Below are 21951 nucleotides of genomic sequence, written 5' to 3' on the forward strand. Positions count from 1 at the left end.
CTAATCTAGTGTGAGTATAGGCCCCACGTAGTTGCTTTGCAGGTCCCATGCGCCACTTCTTATTCCATATTATTCATCCTTTGAAGTGTATATCGGGTCCGGCTACAATAGTATGTTCGAACGAATTTTATATGAAATTTAATCGTTGAAAAGTATTATTAGATTTTTATAAACAAAACATAGTTGTTAATTTCTTAAACGGTTTATAATCTTAACTATTTATTTTTCGTACAACTTAGTGTTAGTACAATTAAAGGAACCCCAAAATATGAGTAATTGTTTTACAAGAGGCATGTAAGAGCATATTTGAACTTAGCCAAGTTAGTAATAGTAGTGTATATTTTTTACTGAAAATATAACTTTTGACATACCCCGACCTAAATCAGGACGTGCTGGCCGTCACTTGAGAGTGACGTAGCCATGTGCACAGTACGGAAGCAAAATTGATATAGAGAAATACGAGTGAATAAAAACCAAATTATTAGCACTACTAGCTAAGATAAAGTGCTAGTGCGAGATTAAGTATGACATACACAAACAGAGCATAAATACCCTAAGTGCAGTCAGGTAGGACAAATACTAATTATACAACATCCAAGGGTGATCCTACATTTATGATGTTCTATCAGAACCACTGTCGAAATCCCCGTAAGCCACGAAAGCACTTCTACTTAAAACCTGGATGGGCGTAAAACAGAAAGTGTGAGTGGGCAAAAATAAAGCTTTTCAAAATCATTTCATTTCTCAAAAGTTCTAACCCCTCGCCGTAAAACCTGTATAATTTCCCAGAAAATATAATATATGTTATAACAGAAATCATGCTCAGGATGAAAATCCATAGAAATATACCATGCCAAAGTATCTAAATGAAATGCCATAAGTAGTCCAGTTAAAATATGTCAATGCCAGATATCATATCAGCCGAATCCACTTAACGTGACCTGCACGGCTATGTTTATAGCTCATAACCAATCTCAACCATATCAAATCCTGCACACGAGTCGGAACCACCTAAAGTGGTCTGTATGACAGGACTAGGTGTAAAATAAATATGCTCTAGTGCTACGATCACGTGAAGACTGTGGGAATGATCGAGGGTCACCTACGAGTAAAAACCACTTATAATGGTATGTACGACAAGCATGTGCACCTAACTTGGATCCAAGGTGAGCATATGGTGCGGGAGGTGAACATCACGTGAAGGACTGTGCCCTAACTCTGGGTGGGAGCACTAACACCGAGATGCAGTTTTATGAGCTCTCAATGCAACACATCATATCTCGCATAACTAAAGCAATCTCATATCTTTAATTTATGAACTTACCTGGTACTTACCTATGTGTCCGCAACACCAATCATAAATATATGCAACTATTAATGCATAAATAAAATAGGCAGATACTATGCATGACATTTCAAAATGTATAATCATTCAAATTCATTTTATGGGAAAAATCTCAAATATATAGGTATATACAGAAAACCAAAAGCCCACTCACTGATATGTCGAAGAGTCGTAGCCCCCGAGCCTCGATTGATGGCGCTCGTCCTTAGGATATGTCTCACCTATATGCGAAATAACTAAATAAACGTTAATTAAAGCATATAACCAAAAGTAGTTAATAACTTCTCATACAATGCTCAAATGGGCTGTTTGAATATACCAACGTGATCTACTCAACACCATGAACATCCTCATATTTTTAGAAAAATTTTCCGACCACCCACGCGCCGACCAAGGCACGGCCAGACGCGCCCCCACGCGCGGCCAAACCCTAACTGAGCCTAACGGCCGTTAGGAGTATTCCGTTAAAACCTTAATAAAAGTTGACAGTGTTACCTGATGCCGTTAGAATATTCCGTCAGACTTAACGGAATATTCTCCTTTGTCTTCCTTGGTTCGCCGGAGACCGTCGCCGTCGCCGAAAACTGGAAAAAAGTTTAAACCTTCATATCTTCTTCATTTTGCAACCAACACTCATGAATTTTATACCACAATGAAGCTTACAACGAGTAGAACAAAACCTTACCAATTTTAAGCCCTAAAAGCCACGGAATCTCGCCGGAAAAATCACGATAATCCGGCCACCTCTGCAACTCGTCGTACCCGAGCTTCCCGACGTCCAAATCACTCCAAAGTTACTCCCCGAGCTTCGTGAAGATGTTTTAAGGCTTTCTATGACCTTAAAACTCGCTGAAAATTCAACAATTACGATCATATGAACAATGCTAACAATTGGGGTTCTCTGGTTTTCGAGTTTTACAAGCTCTCACTTCGAACTAAGGGTATGGATGAGCTCCTGAGCTCACAAATACCACAAAAGCAACCTCATCGAAGTCGATCCAAGTAAGATGAAGCTAGTTTGAAGAGTGACCGTACAACTTGTACGGACATGGATGAAATCCAAGAGAATGAGAGAGAGAGAAGGGTCAACGGGGTTGTTTGGGTGTGTGTGTGTTGTCCTAGTTTGGGCTACCAACCAAAACAAACAAAAGCTTAAGTCCTAAATGGGTCCAAACACTTAGGAACTTAACATACTGGTCCACTTCTAAAAACATGTCACATACAACACATCTCAACGTCTAAGGGCAAAATAGACATTTTACACTATTGATAAAATAATTCAGGACGGGTTGTGACAACTTTAACCCTTGAAACTCAAGTTTCATTACATAAAACCCGACATGGTCTTTTTATCTGAATAAAACCCAATGACTAGGCTCCACATAAGCAAATTCATTAATTTTGTTTGCCTTTATACATTTTGTATTTTTTAGATGCCTAAAACACCCCTAATTATAGTTTTGATGTAGACATTTAATTCTATGCAGATTTGAAGGGAGAGATTAATGGAAAAAAAATGCATTAATGTTTAACATCATTGCATATTAATATATCATAACAAATTGTATGTTAAGGCAAAAAAGAACTAATAATGTTATACTTTCCTTGTGATAGCCCGTTCCGAAAAATAATTTCCGTTGATGTGAAATTACTAGTTTACCCTTGGACGTTGAATAATGTGTGTGTGATATGTATTGGTTTAATTATTTGGGATTGGTGACCCAATTAGAACTAAGATTTTCTTAGTTTTGGTTAGTGACTTTAGGACCACACACACACACATCAGCTCTCTCTTTCTTCCCCGTGTCTTCTCTCTCTCTCTCCTCCATCTCGATTTGCTGTTTCTTTTCCGTACAAAATGTATGGACGATCTAGAAACCAAACTTTCAAGCACGGATCGAAGGTAAAAAGGTGAGATTTGGAATCCTTGTAACCTCTTGAGTTCATCTATACCATTTTCAGGTAAGAAATACTTCGAAATCACGTGAAAACCTTAACCCCGAATGAGGTACTGTTCATGCACTAATTATTGTGAGGTTTTTAGGGGATTTCAAGCTCACAGGGAGCTTTATAAGGTTGTCACGAAGCTCGAGGTGTATCGTTGGAGTGTTTTGGACGTCGGGATCACGAGCTCAATGGTTGGCCAATTTTTGTGGAATTTCTCCGGCGTGATTTAGTCAACGTTGGGGCTTTAAAGTGGTATATTTCTCTTCCTTATGTCCTAAGCTTCATTTTGGTGGTAATTTCGTAGAAAATGGATGAAAAACGAGTGAGTTATAGAGTTTTGAAAATTACCCAATTTTCCGGCGACGGCGACGGTCGCCAGAGCTGAAGGTAGAGACGAAAGAATATTCCGTTAAGTTTAACGGAATATTCTAACGGCGTTAGGTTACGCCGTTAAGTTTTGTTAAGGAATAAACAGAATATTCTGGAATATACCTAACGGCGTCAGTTGACACCGTCAGTGTGCCTGGCACATGGCCGCGCGTGGGGGGCGCGTGGGTGGTTGGAAAAATAATCTAAAAATATGGGGATGATCCTAAGGTTGTGTAGGTCACTGTGGTATATTCATATACCCAATTTGAGCAATATATGAGAAGTTATTACTTATTGTTGGTTATGTATGTTAAATAACGTTTATTCGGTTATTACGTCTATAGGTGAGGCCTATTCTCAGGATGAGCGTAATCAATTGAGGCTCGGGGGCTATGACCCATCGACATATCTGTGAGTGGGCAGTTATTTTTAGTATATATATATATATATATATATATATATATATATATATATATATACTTGACGTTTTTTCCCAGAAAACATATGGAAAGGAAATGTGATTTAAATGCCATGCTATGCCAATGCCTATATTTTATTTTAGTATATGCATTATCATAGTTATGCATATTGTCGCATGGTGCTGTGGAGACCCAGGTAAGCTCAGGTGAGTTATGTTTTGATTATGTGAATTGTCAATGATGTGATATGTGATTGAATAATGTTGAGCTCATAAAACTGCACCTAGGGTGATTGTGAATTAGCCAGAGATATGATACTGGCCTGTTTATTATGTCACCTCCCGCACTATATGCTCATATTGGATCCAATTTAAGTGCACAGTCTTGTCGTACATACCTTATTTATGGTTCCGACTCGTAGGTGACTAGCGATTTATCGCCCAGCTATTATGTGAGAGTAATATTGAGCATAATTATATTACACCCATTATTGTCGTACATACCTTTTTCATTTAGTTCCGACTCTTGTGCAGTTTATTGCCTTATAGGTCATTGTAGTGACTCCGGCTAGATTGACTTTTGAGCTATGAATTCAGCCGTACGGACCACCACAAGGGTTCCGACTAGCATGTTATATTTCTATGAAATTATTCTTACCTGAATTACTTACTTTGTTATATTTTGGCATGGCATACATATTATTATGATTATGTAAAGTATGATTTGAAGTGATATATTTATATACATATTTATGTATTCTATTTTCTGGGAAAGTAACTATATACTTGTTTTACGGCGAGGGGTTAGTATATTCAAAGGAAAATAAGGTTTTCGTGTAAATGTGTTTTACTGACCCACTCAACTTTGTTTTTTTTGCCCCTCTAGGTCTTAAGTAGCAGAGTTTGGTGGCCACGAGGAATTCAACGGTGTTTTGACAGATCCCGAAAAAGTAGGATTCACCTTCTAGTGTTGTATCTTAATAATTGTCCTACTTGACTGCAACTAGACTTTCTTATTGCTCTGAAAGTGTATTTATACACTTAAACTCTCACTAGTATCCTTTCTTAATTGGGATTGTTAGTCGCTTGGTTTTAAATTGTTAGTATTTCTCTTACTCTTTATCGCTTCCGCTTTGTGCTCATGGCTACGTCACTCTCATGTGACAGCCAACACGTCTCGACTCCGGTCAGGGTGTGTCAGTTTGGTATCAGAGCCTAGGTTGCAATCCTGTATATCTTTAGAATTTCCTAGTGTCTTCTGTCAGAACTATACTGCCTCCTAGAGAGCCACGTCGTTCAGGTAAGCCTAATTTCTCTGATATAGCTCAGATAAGGAAGCTATTATTAAGGTGATTCAGTCTATTATCCTTCCTTCTCAAAGGAATCCTCTTGAAACTTGTTATAGTTGAAATCGAATCACTTTATGGAAACTGAAGGACCTGAGGGAGCAGAGCGATGGCTTAATCATTTGGAAAAGACGTTCCGTGTTATGCAAAGTCTAGGGAATCTTCTTTTGGGAAAGGTGGATCGAGGCAACTACTTGGTTTCTGAGTATTGAACCTGCATCCTGGTGGAAACAGGAGGCTTCTCAATTGACGCCAAAGGAAACTGCTGATTGAGAGTTGTTTAAGGAATTGTTTAAGAAAGAGTTATTCCTCCGGCATATATGAATGGTAAGAAGCAAGAGTTTACAAATTTGAGACAAGGAAGGATGACGACGAATGAGCATTATGGAAAATTTATTGACTTGTCTCGTTACCATTCGGATGTTGCTGCTGATTTGGTTGAGATGTTACGTCATTTTAAACTGAGTAATAAGAAGATGTGGTCTTCTTTAGCGACCACTACCCATTATGCTTCTTACCAGGAGTTTTATGAGATATTGTTAGGGGTTAAAGAGAATATGTTCATCGATAGTGATGAAGAAAAGGAAAAGAATGGGAATCAGAGGAAAAATGATAAAAGTTAAGGTCAGTCATCTCAAGGTCTTCGTAAAACTCAAAGCTTCAAAAGAAGTAGAGCTAATTCTAGTTCTTATAGTGGAAGTTTTAGTGCTACTGGTCTGAGAAGAAGTGGTAGATTCACTGGAGGTCCCAGATCCTCGAAGCAGGGATATATTGGTAAAGGAAATGTACTTTGTGCCGTAGGTACAATAATAGACACTTGGGAGAGTGTAGACGAAGAAGCAGTGGATGTTTTACATGTGGACAATGGGACATAGAGCTGCAAATTGTCCCTAGAATCAGTAAATGCCCAACAGTCTTCCTTGCCGTCACTAGTGCCGATCTAGCAGGTTCCTGGATCTAGTAGTTATGGTCAGTTAAGCTGGGGTGTGCAGGGACGAAGTAATCAAGCTAATAGAGGTAATCACATATCACTGCAAGATGCTTAGAATCATTCGGACTTGATTATGGGTACGTTAATCATTTTGGTCACTTTGCTAGAGTTCATTGATTGTGATGCAGAAATCTTAGGTTATGGATGATGTTACCAAAGGAAGTAGTGAATGAGCACGAGCATAGCGTGCATATGTATTTCCCAATGAAGAACAAGATGGTAATATTGCACCCTCAAGAATTGTTACTTACTTATCGAGACAACAGTGAGTTATTAGTATTACGGGCTACAGACCGTAATATTAATGACTTATTCGTTGGATTCGTTAAGTAAGTAAGCAGGTAAGTCATTATATGATAGTATGGTGCTTTCAGGGTGTCCGGTGATGGTGGAAGATATAGTTATGCTAGTGAATCTTATCCCTTTAGATATGTGGATGTCGATGCTATTCTAGGCACATATTGGTTGCATTATGATCGTGTCAATATAGAGTGCTACGGGAAATCAATTACTTTCCATTGTCTTGGATCACCAGAGATTACTTTTGTGGGTAAGCAAAGTGGAATGAGGTATGCCATTATTCTGTTGTAAGAGCAAAGTGATTGTTATCGAAAAGCTGCCAAGGATATTTAGCTTTTGTAGTGCTAAATGATAATACTCTGAGTAGTGTGGAGAATGTAAAGGTGGTTAGACATTTTCCTGTTGTAATTCCGGATGCGTTATCTAGATTGCAGCCAAACAAAGCTGTGGAGTTCGCTATTGTTTTGTTTCCAGGTACAAATCTTATATTAAAGAATGGCTTCTGCTGAGTTAAGAGAATTGAAAATTTAGTTGCAAGAATTGGTTTATAAAGGTTCCATTTAACCTAGTACGTCACCTTGGGGAGCCCCAGTTTTATTGTGAGAAAGAAAGACGGGACATTAAGGCTATGCATTGATAATGGGCTATTGAATCAGATAACGATTGGGAACCGTTATCCATGGTCGTGCTTTGATGATTGTTGGAATAGCTTAGAAGTGCCTGTGTGTTTTCAAAGATTGATTTGAGGTCTGGTTATTATCAGTTGAAGACTAGCGGTGAGGACGTTCCTAAGACTGATTTCAGGACCCATTGTGGTCTTTATGAGTTTTTGGTGACGCCATTCGGAATGACGAATGTGCCTGCTGCTTTCATGGGTTTGATGAATCAAGTACTCCAGCAATACCTAGACAAGTTGTTATTGTTTTCGTTGATGATATTCGAGTATATTCTAAGTCGAAAGCGGACCATGTTTGACGTTTTAACTTGGTATTAAAGAAATTAAGAGAGCATCGGTTGTATGCCAAGTTTAGTAAATACCAATGTTGGATGAATCAAGTGACTTTTGGGATATATGATATTCGTTCAAGGTATTCAAGTGGATTTGTAAAAGGTAACAGCGGTGGAGGATTTGGAGCAACCGCAAACCGTGACTGAGGTACGAAACTTTCTTGGCTTAGCAGACTACTATAGACAGTTGATAAGAAATTTTTCAGTCATTGCTTTGCCATTTACGAGTTGACGAATAAGAGGTTAAGTTTGATTGGGATGAAAATTGTAAACAAAGTTATCAGCAGCTGAAGTATTATTTCACTCATACACCTGTTTTAGCATTCCCAGATGATAGTAATGATTTTGTGGTCTACAGTGACGCCTCGTTGAATGGTCTTGGATGTGTGTTGATGCAACATGGTAGGATGGTTGCCTATGCTTCACGGCAATTGAAACTTTTTGAGATGAATTATCCTACTAATGATTTGGCATTAGCAGCCATTATATTGCCTTGAAGATTTGGAGACATTACCTTTAAGGTGAAAAGTGCAAGGTTTTTACGAATTATAAGAGTCTCCAATATATTTATTCAGAAAGATCTTAATCTTCGACAACGAAGATGGATGGGTTGCTTAGTGATTATGATTGCACGACCAGGGTGATCGTGCGAATGTTGTTGCTGATACACTTAGCACGAAGACCCCAGTGAGAATTAATGCTTGATATGCTTGCCATGTTTCTCTTATTGCAGATTTGAGATCTACTGGAGTGAAACTTAAGGTGAAAGAACGAGAAGAAGCTCTATTGGCTAATTTATAGGTCAGGCCAATTTTAGTGGATTGTATACTCGATACCCAGAGGATTGATGAAGAAATTCAAACGTTAATCGAGACAAGAAATGAAGGGAAAAAGAAGATCTCAAAGTTGGAGAATCAGATGTCATGCTTATGCAAGGGAACAAGATGTATGTGCCTAATGATGTGGAATTAAGAAAGCAATTTTGGATAAAGCACATAATTCAGCGTATGCAATGCATCTTAGAGATACTAAAATGTGTCATGTCAATCGACCATTTTATTATTGGCCGGGTATGAAAAGAGAAATTGCTGAATATGTTAATAAGTGTGCCAATTATCAACAAGTTAAAGCTAAAAGGAAGAAACTTTTTGGTTTGATGCAACCACTTCTCGTTCCATAGTGGAAATGGAAAAATATTATGATGGATTTCGTGTACAAGCTTCCTCGTATACAAAATGGTTACGATGAAATTTGGGTGATAGTTGATTGACTTACTAAGTCAGCGCATTATTTTTCAGTAAAGGAACAGTAAGCTTTCTAGAAGTACAACAGTTATTTTCTAGTTTTATGGAAAAGAGATTTGGGCTTACGGATCTGTTGAACTTCTTGGGCATGTTGGTCACGTCAGTTTCTCGAAAGTAACACCATAAGGCCCATGAAAGCTGTGTCATGTGTTTCGAAATTTTTGGATTTGTGGACGGAAGGTATTTTGGGGAGCAAAGGTTCAACCACGAACGGTTTGAAAATTTAAGGCCCTGAGTTAGTGGATGAGACTACTCAGAATATTCAAGTACTTAAGTATAACCTGAAAGTGGTCTAGGATCAATAGAAGAGCTTAGCAGACAAACATGCCACTGACCGGGCGTGTAATGTAGGTGATTGGATTTTTTGAAATTATCACCTTGGAAAGATGTGATTCAGTTCGAAATGGAAGACAAGTTAAGACCTAGGTACATCGGACCTTATGTGATCACCGAGCGAGTCGGTGAAGTTGCTTATAGGTTTAAGTTGCCTCCAGAGTTGTCGAAAATGCATGATGTATTTTATGTTTCGATGCTTCGTTACTATGTAGTAGATTCGTCGCATGTGATTCTGGTTCAGCCTTTGGAGATTAATCCGGACTTGACTTATGTGAGGAACCAGTGACTATATTGGAGTGGAAAGAGAAAAAGTCCTAAGAAATGAGACAGTGTACTTGGTAAAAGTTTTGTGGAGAAATCATTCGGTGGAAGAAGCTATGTGAGAGTCAGAGGATCGAATGAGAGAGATGTATCCAAGGTTGTTTTATGGTTACTAATGAATTAGATGGATTATGTAAATTTTGAGGACGAAATTTTATAAAGTGGGTACATTGTGACATCCCGTTCCGGAAAATAATTTTCGTTGACGTGAAATTACTAGTTTACCCTCAGACGTTGAATAATGTGTGTGTGATATGTATTGGTTTAATTATTTGGGATTGGTGACCCAATTAGAACTAAGATTTTCTTAGTTTTGGTTAGTGACTTTAGGACCACACACACACATCATCTCTCTCTCTCTTTCCCGTGTCTTCTCTCTCTCTCATCCATCTCGATTTTCTGTTTCTTTTCCGTACAAAACATACGGACGATCTAGAAACCAAACTTTCAAGCACGGATCAAAGGTAAAAAGGTAAGATTTGGAATCCTTGTAACCTCCTGAGTTCATCTATACCATTTTCAGGTAAGAAATACTTTGAATCACGTGAAAACCTTAACCCCGAATGAGGGATTGTTCATGCACTAATTATTATGAGGTTTTTAGGGGATTTCAAGCTCACAGGGAGCTTTAGAAGGTTGTCGCAAAGCTCGGGGTGTATCGTTGGAGTGTTTTGGACGTCGGGATCACAAGTTTATGGGTTGGTCGGTTTTTGTGGAATTTCTCTCGCGTGATTCAGTTGACTTTGGGGCTTTAAAGTGGTATATTTCTCTTCCTTATGTCCTAAGCTTCATTTTGGTGGTAATTTCGTAGAAAATGGATGAAAAACGAGTGAGTTATAGAGTTTTGAAAATTACCCAGTTTTTCGGCGACGGCGATGGTCACCGGAGCTGAAGGTAGAAGACGGATGGATATTTCGTTAAGTTTAACGAAATATTCTAACAGCGTTAGGTCACGCCGTTAAGTTTTATTAAGGAATAAACGGAATATTCTGGAATATACCTAACGGTGTCAGTTGACACCGTCAGTGTGCCTGGCACATGGCCGCGCGTGGGGGGCGCGTCTGGCCGTGCCTTGGCTGGCGCGTGAGGGCGCGTGGCTGGTCGGAAAAATAATCTAAAAATATGGGGATGATCCTGAGGTTGTGTAGGTCACTGTGGTATATTTATAAACCCAATTTGAGTAATATATGAGAAGTTATTACTTATTGTTGGTTATGTACGTTAAATAACTTTTATTCGGTTATTACGCCTATAGGTGAGGCCTGTTCTCAGGACAAGCGTAATCAATTGAGGCTAGGGGGCTATGACCCATCTACATATCTATGAGTGGGCAGTTATTTTCAGTATATATATATATATATATATATACTTGATGTTTTTCCCAGAAAACATATGGAAAGGAAATGTGATTTAAATGCCATGCTATGCCAATGCCTATATTTTATTTTAGTATATGCATTATCATAATTATGCATATTGTCGCATGGTGCTGTGGAGGCCCAGGTAAGCTCAGGTGAGTTATGTTTTGATTATGTGAATTGTCAATAATGTGATATGTGATTGAATAATGTTGAGCTAATAAAATTGCACCTAGGGTGATTGTGAATTAGCCAGAGATATGATACAGGCATGTTTATTATGTCACCTCCCGCACTATATGCTCATATTGGATCCAATTTAAGTGCACAGTCTTGTCGTACAAACCTTATTTACGGTTCCGACTCGTAGGTGACTAGCGATTTATCGCCCGGCTATTATGTGAGAGTAGTATTGAGCATAATTATATTACACCCATTATTGTCGTACAGACCTTTTCATTTGGTTCTGACTCTTGTGCAGTTTATTGCCTTATAGGTCATTGTAGTGACTCCGGCTAGATTGACTTTTGAGCTATGAATTCAGCCGTACAGACCACCATAGGGGTTCCGACTAGCATGTTATATTTCTATGAAATTATTCTTACCTGAATTACTTACTTTGTTATATCTTGGCATGGCATACATATTATTATGATTATGTAAAGCATGATTTGAAGTGATATATTTATATACATATTTATGTATTCTATTTTCTGGGAAAGTAACTATATACTTATTTTACGGCGACGGGTTAGTATATTCAAACGAAAATAAGGTTTTCGTGTAAATATGTTTTACTGACCTACTCAACTTTATTTTTTCGCCCCTCTAGGTCTTAGGTAGCAGAGTTTGGTGGCCACGAGGAATTCAACGGTGTTCTGACAGGTCCCGAAAAAGTAGGATTCACCCTCTAGTGTTGTATCTTAGTAATTGTCCTACTTGACTGCAACTAGACTTTCTTATTGCTCTGAAAGTGTATTTATACACTTAAACTCTCACTAGTATCGTTTCTTAATTGGGATTGTTAGTCGCTTGGTTTTATATTGTTAGTATTTCTCTTACTCTTTATCGCTTCCGCTTTGTGCTCATGGCTATGTCACTCTCATGTGACGGCCAGCACGTCTCGACTCCGGTCGGGGTGTGTCATTCCTTAAGATTTCGTAATTGTTTTTCAAATTTGCATAAAATTAGACAATTTTAATTTAATCTTGTCATTTTCATACCAAATGAAAATATGAAAGAGCACTATAAAATAATTTACCTATATTTAAAAAATATAGGTAAATTATTTGGACATGTGCATTAGTAATAAATTTGCCCTGTATATGTAATGATACATGCAAAATAATTTACTTATAAAATAAAAAATGTTATTTGATTCAAAATAAATTTATCTATATTTTATATAATAATATAGGTAAATTATTGGACACATATATATTAGTAGTAAAATGTGCCCAATAATGCATGAAAATAATTAGCCTACAAATAAAGGAAATTTGATTTAAAAAAAATATATCTACTACTTTTTTGTTTATGAATTTTAATTTCCTTTTTTATATTACAAACATAATGTACCTACAATATAATTTACCTATTGTTTAATCTTATAAGAAAATAATGTATCTACTGTTTTATTTTATTTTTTTGTCGAATATCTATTGTTTTATTTTAATGGAGATAATTTGTCTTGGTTTAATTTTTATGAAATAATTTAGGCACCGTTTAACTTCACCAAAATAACGGAATTACTGTTTTAATTTACCTACAAAATAAATGCTATTTGATTCAACATTAATTTACTTATATTTTACATATAAATAACAAGCATATATGATAACAAACAAAAAAAATGCCTAATGTATGTAATAATCTAGGTAAAATAATTTACCTACAACATAAAAGAATATTAATTGGTTCTTTGTTGTTTTTATCAAACAATATTATTATTTGATGTAAAATAACTGATTGTACGAAGGATTTTTTTTTCCATACGAAAAATGTGCACATAATTGTTTATGAACATGGCTAAATTAATATATATATATATATATATATATATATATATATGTTCCTAATATTTATCATACAAGAAAGGTAAATTTTCCATATGGGGTTAATTGTTAATCATAATTAGAGTGAGTAATAATATTTATTGACATAATTAGGGTTTTGTGGCATAAGTTGTAAATATTTATAATAATTGGTTGCATATTTGTCTACATGGTACTCTATTTGAAATTTGGGTTTTATTTGGATATTTAATATTAGGTGGGTTTTTGTTTGGAAAATAGAAGTTTCAATGGCCTTTTTCTAAAGAATCCTATTTTTTATGCATTCAAGTTTGAGTCTTTCTCTCATAATTTAGATAAATTTAATACATATTAATTGTATAAAAAAAAAACGTAGGATATCGTGCTACTTTGATAATCCTTTATAGTTGGTGAATCCTTTTATGGAACCCTATTAAATCAACCACATGTTATTCATGAAAGTTGAAAATTATCATCTTCACTTTTTTGAATGAAATTTAAAGCTAGCTTTTTGAACTTTGGTTAAATTAGTATTCATCTTGAGAGTTCAAATCTTCTACACTCACGTTGTGTACGGCATCTATCATTGATTAACATGTGTTAATAAACTTAACCTTTTTTAATTTTGTTGTCATAAACTTAACACATATCAATCAATGATAAATGCCACAGAGAGACCACACACAAAATGACTGCTAAAATTTGATCTCCCGTCTTGAAAGCCCTTTGTGTAACCAAGGGGTCAAAGCTATTATCTTTTGTTTAAAAATTAATGAAGACATGAAAGTTGGGGTTCCACCCTCATATTAACTAGTCAATTACAGGGAATAGTACAAATATTTAATAATAAGCTTATGCAAGGTTCTTAATTCTTTGATGTGGAACCTTTATTAACTTCACTTAATATCTACCTCGATGCACGTGGTGGATTGATATAATGGTTAAGATCTTCCTCTTCAATTCACTGTGTTCCGAATTTAAACTATCTTCCATTTTCTTAGTCGAAATTAATTTAGAATATCGCTTATACTAAAATATGTACATGAACGAAATTAAGCGAATAACGCCAAGCTCTAAGTCGGACTAGGACCACTTCCTCCTCCCTCAGGAACATATATCACTCTTCCGACTCAACAAACATGTGGATGTCCCTTCGATACTTATCTTTCTTTGACAAAAATCACAATTGTGTAACCCTACCGAGGTCAATTCACATGCATCATGAAGTTTCACCTTCTATTAACTTTTACATCTGTTTTTTATAGAATGGAGATTTCATGTTGAGTGATTTTCAACTGTAATTGCTTGTTGATTAGCTCGTAGGCCCGGGTGCCTTGATGGTGCCCTAGTGACGAAATTTTATTGTGCAGCTCAAGTATACGCAGCGCACTCGTAAGGATGTGGGAGCGATATAGCAGCCGCATCAAAGAATTTATCTCTTTAGTTGGTCTAAATGGTGCAGTTTTTTTTGTATGCATCATTGTATACTATACATCGATATTCGTATTCTTTGAATTTTGACCAACTTTGTCCTTGTTTTCTTTACATTAAACTTAAATTTTCAATCTCTAAGAAAGTACACAAATGTGACTTCTTCAAATACAAGTTTGTTAACCTACGTGGTAATTTAAAGACTAAAATTTGCTACTTCACAATTTTACACTCCAACAGACTCTACAAATTTTAGTATTGAATCATTAGAAAAAATGTTTGCTTAGTGGGACAGCAAGTCTTCAAATCTAGAGAGTGTAGTACAAGTCGTAAACTTGAAGACTAAATTTGACAATTATGTTAGAGCAGAGAAATCCTGACTAACACTTTTTTTTTTATGAACAAAATCCTAAGTAGCACTTTGAAATTTAGCAAAAATCAACTTTTGTAGAATCTGGCAAATTAACTCGTTGAGTTGTTAATGGGTACTTATTAAGATTAATTTAGCTTGATTTCACCTTATACTATCAACACCATTACCTATCTCACCTCTATATTTTAGTAAACGGGTCTTAATGGGTCCTCATTAAGAGCATCCCCAATGGCAGCTTTATCCTCCATGAGACTACTACATTTCAAGCCTTAGTGAGAAATTTCATCCCCAATGAGCTAGAAAATGAGGCTAGCAGCTTCCTTTCTTGAGTAGCATAAAATTGGGCTATATTTAGCCCCAAAAAACAGTGGATCCCACAAAAAAAGTAGCAACTCATGTAAGCAAAATCTCTCTCCCCTTGCAAATACGCTTATACTCTCCTTTTATTCTTTTTTTAAGTCTTTTTTCTTACATATTTTTCTTGCAATTTGGCTAATTAATTATTGTTTTAAATTCCACAATCAAAATTTCAAATTGATTTAATGTTCATGGGCATTGATAGGTGAAATTTTCAAATATTTTTTATCAAAATTATATGATACTAATTTGCCAATTGGTGCTAGGTAAATTGTTGTGTTGTACGTGAAAATCAAATTATTTCAGAGGGTGGAGTGATGGTTTGTATCTTTCTACGGATGAGATTGAGATAAAAGAATCTAATCCAATGAACAGTTCATAAGTGATGAAATCTAATTTTGTCACAATTTGAACATTTTTAGGTTGAAAGGTTCATAAAAAAAAATTTAAAAAAAAGATAGTACGTCCAAAATTCAACTTAAGAAAAGTTAACACAAAAAAATATTATCGCATAATCAAATTACTACATAAATAAATATAGATAGCCCCATATAGAGTCCGAAAGAAATAGCCCCTCATTATGAGAGATATTTCTATAAAGCTCCAAATATTATTCGGACCTCTAAAATGGGCTATCTCTATCCTTTTTCAATACCATATAAAACCTCTCATTAGAGATACTCTAACAACCCAACAGATTGATTTGTCATCCTACTCGACAGATGCTCTGCCGCATACTCGTGGACTCAAAAGAGCTTTGTTAGTCGGACCTACAGCCCTTGCCTTTAAGCTCAAGATACATAAAGACCAAAGGTAACGAGACACCTCGTATGAGCATTGCCAGTCATAGTTTTCATGATTTGCATACTTGCAGGGAAGGACTCTGTCAGCTGTCCTCTCTCTGCTTTGTACATCCACCATCACAGACTCCTTCAAAGAGATCACAGGTTTGATCGTTTGTGTTGTGAATTTCTGAATCAGAAACATGTTCCCTTATGCTTTCACTTCATTGTCCTTTCAGTTTTCATGGATTTGAAGATCAACATTTCAAAGAATTTTTTTGGGTTTCGTAGTTGTTCTTTTAACTTATTTTCTTGGGAGGACTCTCCCCTCCTAATCCTCATAATCTCTATCCCTTTCCCTCTCCCCTCTCATTCTATTTGAAAGGTGATGGTTAAGCAACGTTAACATCTTATATTGATTTTTTATAAAAATAATAATACAAAAAGTAATGTATGATAATTTTCTTGGTTTCTTGGTTTCTTTTTTCACTTGCAATAATTGGTGTTTGGCGAATTTCAATACTCGAGCTGTCTCTGTTTGTATTTTGTTGCGCCCAATTTTCAATATCAGGGTCAATGAAATGAACGTATCACCACTCAGTTCTTTGATTTGCCATTAAAGTTGGAAAATAGTTTGATGCGTGTTTTTAATGTTCGAATCTCATCTATCTCAACTTTTGATATCAAATCAAATAATGAGTGATTATAAATTTTTATTCACCAAGTGACCAGGATAATGGATTGCTTTAGTGCAATGACGGAGCTAGAAATTTTTTATCAGGTGGGTTAGCTGAAGATTTAAATATTTATAAACAAAGAAACTTGATACCAAACTTGTACCTGTACAAAAAGTGATGAGAAAAATGATGTAAGAAAAATTATGGTATTATATAATTAAAATATAAGTAAACCAAAGAAAATTCATATTAGTGACAAAATTTATGGTAGGTTACATTCGAAAATCAATAAAAATTACATGTAAAATTTTCGGGTAAAGTACAAAAAACTACCTCAACTATTGGTGTCACGACACTTTCATACCTCATCTTTTAAAATTGACAATGACATACCTCATCTTACGAATTTGTGTCAATGTCATACCGCCGTCAAATTTTCTGTTAATTTCTCAGTTAATTGCTGACGTGGCTTGATTCGGGACCCCCTTTTTATTAAAATATTATTAAAAACTAAAAAAATCATTTAATATTTTTTAAATATTAAAATAATAAAGAAGGTTATTATTAAAAAAAAGACCAAACAAAACTTCCCCCCTGCGCCCTCTCTCTTCTCCCCCATCTTCTTCCTACCTACTGCAACCTAGAAAAAAAAAAACAAAACAAAATTTGTCCCTTACCCCCCAGGCGCCCTCTCTCTTCTCCCTCATCTTCATCTTCTTTCCTCTTCTTTCCCCTATCTGCTGCAACCTCGACAGAAAAAAACAAAAAACAAAAAACAAAAAAAAAAACTCCCCCCCCCCCCCGCCCCTTCTCTTCTCCCCCATCTTCATCTCCCTTCCTCTTCTTCCTACCTAGGGAAAAAAAAGGTCGGTCCCCCCGCCCCACCACCCAACTTGTAGAAGAAGAAGAAAAAGAGAGAGAAGGGGAAAAAAAAAAGAAGGATACCCAGTTCGTCCATTCCCCCCATTTTCTCTGCACCCAAGTTCTCAACGAGATCTGGGTTTTTTTTTTTTTTTTTGGTTGCAGGTAATGGGTGCAAGGTTGGGTGCATAGGGTGGGTGGGAAGGTGGGGAGGTTGGGTGTGGAGAGTGGGTGCGGGGAGAAGAGGGGGTGGGGAGTGGGGAAGACAAATTGGATTTTTTTTCTCTTCTTTTTTCTAGGTTGAAGTTGCAGGGATGGGGAAGAAGAAGAAGATGGGGAGAAGAGAGAGAAGGAGGGAAGGGGACGAATTGATTGTTTTTTTTTTTTTTTTTACTTTTCTTTATTATTTTAATATTTAAAAAATAATAACTGATTTTTTTTTAGTTTTTAATAATTTTTTAATAGAAAATGGGCCGGGGATTAAGCCACATCAGCATTTAACTGAGAAATTCACGCCAAGCTAACGAAAGGTATAACATTGGCACAAGTTCATAAAATGAGGTTTGACATTTTCAATTTTAAAAGATGAGGTATGAAAGTGTCGTGACATCAATAGTTGAGGTAATTTTTTACACTTTATCCAAAATTTTATTTTTCATCAAAATCTACTATAGCCCAGGGTAATCCTTAAGGTGGCTTCGCCAATGCTTTAGTGTATTCGTAGACCCCAACTGTTCTAAGATAAGGCATAGTTGATTTTATTATTATTTTTTTTTGTCAAACACTAGATTTGTTAGATTAAAGAGCCGACAGAGTTCAAACCTACGCCGTAGTGCAAGGCAACAGTCTCTCCGCCATTATGGTAGAGAGCCACTTGCGGCATAGTTGAATTGTGTTGAGATCCCACGGAAAAGAAAATCTACAGTAAAAGGCCACAAGCAAAAAGTTCAAAGTTAAAAGACTGTTTTCCACTGCAAGCAGACAAAAACTCGACTTTCTTTTGGTGAAATATTAGCTTAAATAAAAATTGAGTTTTCAATATAATGTACATGTTAGCAACGCAATCGAATAATGTACATGTTCGCACAGCCACAATAATTGTAAAAAGGTAAGGCTAGGGAAACCAAATTTTAAATCAAATAATGTGTCACCAGTAGGAAATAAGCACGTTAACTATACAGCAGGTAGAAAAGACGGTCTCTGTTCAAGAAATCTTGCTCCCGTTAAGTACCATGTGAAGATGGGGGTGGAGTCCCCACCAAGGAAGAATCAATAAACTTTACTACCATTAATACAAGTTTAAGAACCTTAAGCCATAGTCACGTCTAGACAGCACAGATTAAACAAACATTTCGAGATAGTATGAGGAAAAACATAAAACAAGAAAACCTCCTTTCAACAAAATCACACCGATGAGAACGAAATCAACACAGCAGTATGACTGTTAGGTAATAAAAGCTCGGATGCACAATAACATCGGCAAGGGTAAGGAAAGTTAAAGGGAGATAAGCTTTGTAACCAGAATGGTTAAATCAAAGAAATCAGAAAATAAAATCATATTAAATCAAACATCCGTACAACTAAACTCAACTATCTAGCTGAACTCAAATTCCCATGCGAAAAAAACTATTACAAAGGTTATCCTAGATCAACCAGATAATTCACAAATAATTATGTCTTTAACAACAAGCTCATATGACAACATTCCTTATCCAAGCAGACGACAAGAAGACTTCACCAGAAAAATCTAAGCACAGATATGTGCCCCCCTGTATGAGTTCCTCCATTGGATAACCTTCACTAGTAGTTAAATAAAGTACTATTTGTTTTTGCAGTCCTGCGTTCACTAACCGTGGAGTAGAAAAATATGGTAAAAAACAACTTGAAAAGAAAAATACAATTGCTTGCATAAATGGCATTCTGATTACCTCATCCAGATGCTGATTCTGATGGAGTTGCTTCTTGTTTAGGTTTTCTTCGTTCAGGAGGAGGTCCATCTCTTCGCCTTTCATATCTTCTGCTCTCAAATTTTGATTCTCTCCGTTTCTTTGGTTGATAAACAGGGTAGTTTCCAGGAATTATCTCTCCATTAACATATTTATCACCTATATGTAACCCCCAAGATGAAATCATTAAACTGAATTGTAAGCGGTAAAACATAACCATTTGTTTGTGACCTAACATACCTCCATAATCCTTGTTTTTAACATCTATATATGAATCTGGCAACACCCAGAGAACACCAGGCAATCCTGCATCAGGATGAACCAAGTTAGCTTTACAAACTCACTGTTATACAAGAAAAATGCACAAAGATGCACCTGACTACGATGCATACCTTTGAATTTTTCAGATGTTTCTTCAGATACAGTACATTGGAATCCAGTGTAGGTGGTGGTGCTAAAAGCATACATGTTCTTCTTTGCTTCTTCCATGCTGTAACATAAGGAACCATGGGAGGTTGTGAGATTAATAACTAAGCGCCTCTCACTAAGTACGTAACCTAGCAGAGTACTGATACCCACACAGGTTCACATTAAGTTAAACAATCTTAAGTTAGCTAATCCACGTAGAAGCTTAACCATCATCTACCAAAACTATTTTGAGATGATACCATTCCATCGTCCCACACCATCAAGTTTTTAGCTTACTATTATGAGGTTTGCAATACGATAATGAACTTGATTTAACAAATAAAAATGCAACTTCAATCACTCAAAATGAAAAGATAGCTTAATATATTGAGTATAAAATTACAAAAAATGCTTCGAAAATAAAGAAAATCTCTTGCTTAATGAAAAGGAATGAACCAATACTACAATTTCCAAGCCACACTGCATTACTCTTCTTGTCATTTTGTTCGACCCTTTTCGAAGAAAATTTACATCGCACTTATCTAACAATTATTTTCTATTTCTACATAAACACAAACAGATAAATCTCCCATTCACCTGCATAAACACTTCATTTCCTTGCAACTACTACAGCAATATATAAAGCATACTTCATTCAATTTGGGATTTCAAAACAAATAACTCTATTTACGCAAAATTTGAACGCATTTCCGCCACATGAAACATCCAGCAACTACTCCCAACCGAAACAAAACAACCCAGAAAGCCTTATACTTCATCATATTTCACCAAAAATTTCACCACAGATATAACTTTCCCCGCAAAACAAACAGAACCCAGAAACATTTTCCATTAAAACAACAAAAACTGTAAAATCACAGAAATTGAATGAAGATTAAAGGGTAAAGAAGTACCTTCCAAGAACAGAAGCGAGAGTGTTGAGGTAGGTCTCAATCATTTGCTCCCTAGTTGGGGCAGGGTCTTTAGGGAACTCCATGACAATAAGCCAGTGGTTATAGTCACAGCCCGGCAACATAATGGTCTCCCTCTGCTCATTGCTGCTGCTTCTCCTCGACGAGTAGTCGCTGTCGTTCACAGCTCGAACGGGCAGCTTAGAGGGAACCGAGCGAGTCAAAGGTCGAGTCTCTGAGTTGACTCGAAGCGTAGAGAAAGAGGGTTGCAGAGAGTGAGGCAAAAGGGAGGGTCTTGGGGTTGGTATTAGGGCTTTGGATGTGAGATAGAGGCTCGGCGCCATTGCCATTTTCACAGTTCAAAGTAGAGAGACTCAGAGAGGGAGAGAACGCAGATAAGGAGAGAGAAAGGGCGATATTTTCAGGTCTTACGATGAATAATTTTGATTTTTGGGCTGGGCCATGAGAATGGGGCTTTCTGTTTGTGTAAGGCCCATAACAATTTTTGAAGAGCAAATAATATATATTAGATAAAACTAATGAACATGACTTCAAATCTTTGCATTTTAATAAAAAAAAATTATACACTAATTTTATTTAATGATAAGAATAAAATAATTAAAAATTAAAAAAAAAACATAAAAAATCCAAGTCACGTAGAGGAGAAATTTGTATACACAATACAAATACGTTGTCATGCTGATGTTTTGCGAAATATGTTTATATTTTTATTCACACATCTTTATTCTATTGACATAGAAGGTTAATTGATGGTATATTTGTGCCATGAAATGTGTTATTTGTATTAGAGAAGGGATTCTTCTTGCAATCAGTGACACTATATGATAACTATTTAACAAACAATTATCTATATCATCGGTTGTGTCACTGAAACAATGAATTAGTTGTAAAAGTATTTACATAAAAAAATAACGTCACATTGTGTAAACAACATAATTGACAAGAGTGACAAGATGGGGATAACGTAGGAGATGGTCAAGTACAAAATTGGGACAAACGACATAAGTTTCAAACATTATGAAACTGAACTAAGAATTAGGCACTATTTATAAAACGTGATCAATAAGTATATACTATTCATGAAACTGGACCAATAATATACACTATT

The 21951-nt window shown here is 36.1% G+C and overlaps 1 protein-coding gene across 5 annotated transcripts; it reads right to left on the reverse strand.

The window, feature by feature from the left end:
* Window positions 1-18291: 18291 nt before the first annotated feature.
* On the reverse strand, window positions 18292-21232 carry LOC103429548 (multiple organellar RNA editing factor 9, chloroplastic-like). 5 transcript variants are annotated; one of them, XM_070819275.1, is made up of 5 exons: window positions 20826-21227; window positions 19896-19993; window positions 19744-19809; window positions 19486-19662; window positions 18292-18476 (listed from the first exon to the last, which is right to left on the reverse strand). In XM_070819275.1, the coding sequence occupies exons 1-4, from the start codon at window positions 21170-21172 to the stop codon at window positions 19487-19489; spliced, it is 687 nt and encodes a 228-aa protein (XP_070675376.1). In that variant the 5' UTR covers window positions 21173-21227; the 3' UTR covers window positions 18292-18476; window position 19486. The 5 variants fall into 5 exon arrangements, with proteins under 5 accessions (XP_070675376.1, XP_008365934.1, XP_008365919.1 ...); XM_008367712.4 differs by lacking the exon at window positions 18292-18476 and adding an exon at window positions 19099-19394; XM_008367697.4 differs by lacking the exon at window positions 18292-18476 and adding an exon at window positions 19099-19403.
* Between the last annotated feature and the right edge of the window lie 719 nt (window positions 21233-21951).

Source organism: Malus domestica, chromosome 03, assembly GCF_042453785.1.
Source record: "Malus domestica chromosome 03, GDT2T_hap1".
Lineage (NCBI taxonomy): Eukaryota > Viridiplantae > Streptophyta > Magnoliopsida > Rosales > Rosaceae > Malus > Malus domestica.

Coding starts and splice junctions, on each gene's coding strand:
- LOC103429548 (XM_070819275.1), bottom strand. CDS start 21,172: ATGGCAATGGCGCCGAGCCTCTATCTCACATCCAAAGCCCTAATACCA. Junction 19,810..19,895: donor AACATCTGAAAAATTCAAAG/GTATGCATCGTA, acceptor ATCCTGATGCAG/GATTGCCTGGTGTTCTCTGG. Junction 19,663..19,743: donor TAAAAACAAGGATTATGGAG/GTATGTTAGGTC, acceptor GGTTACATATAG/GTGATAAATATGTTAATGGA.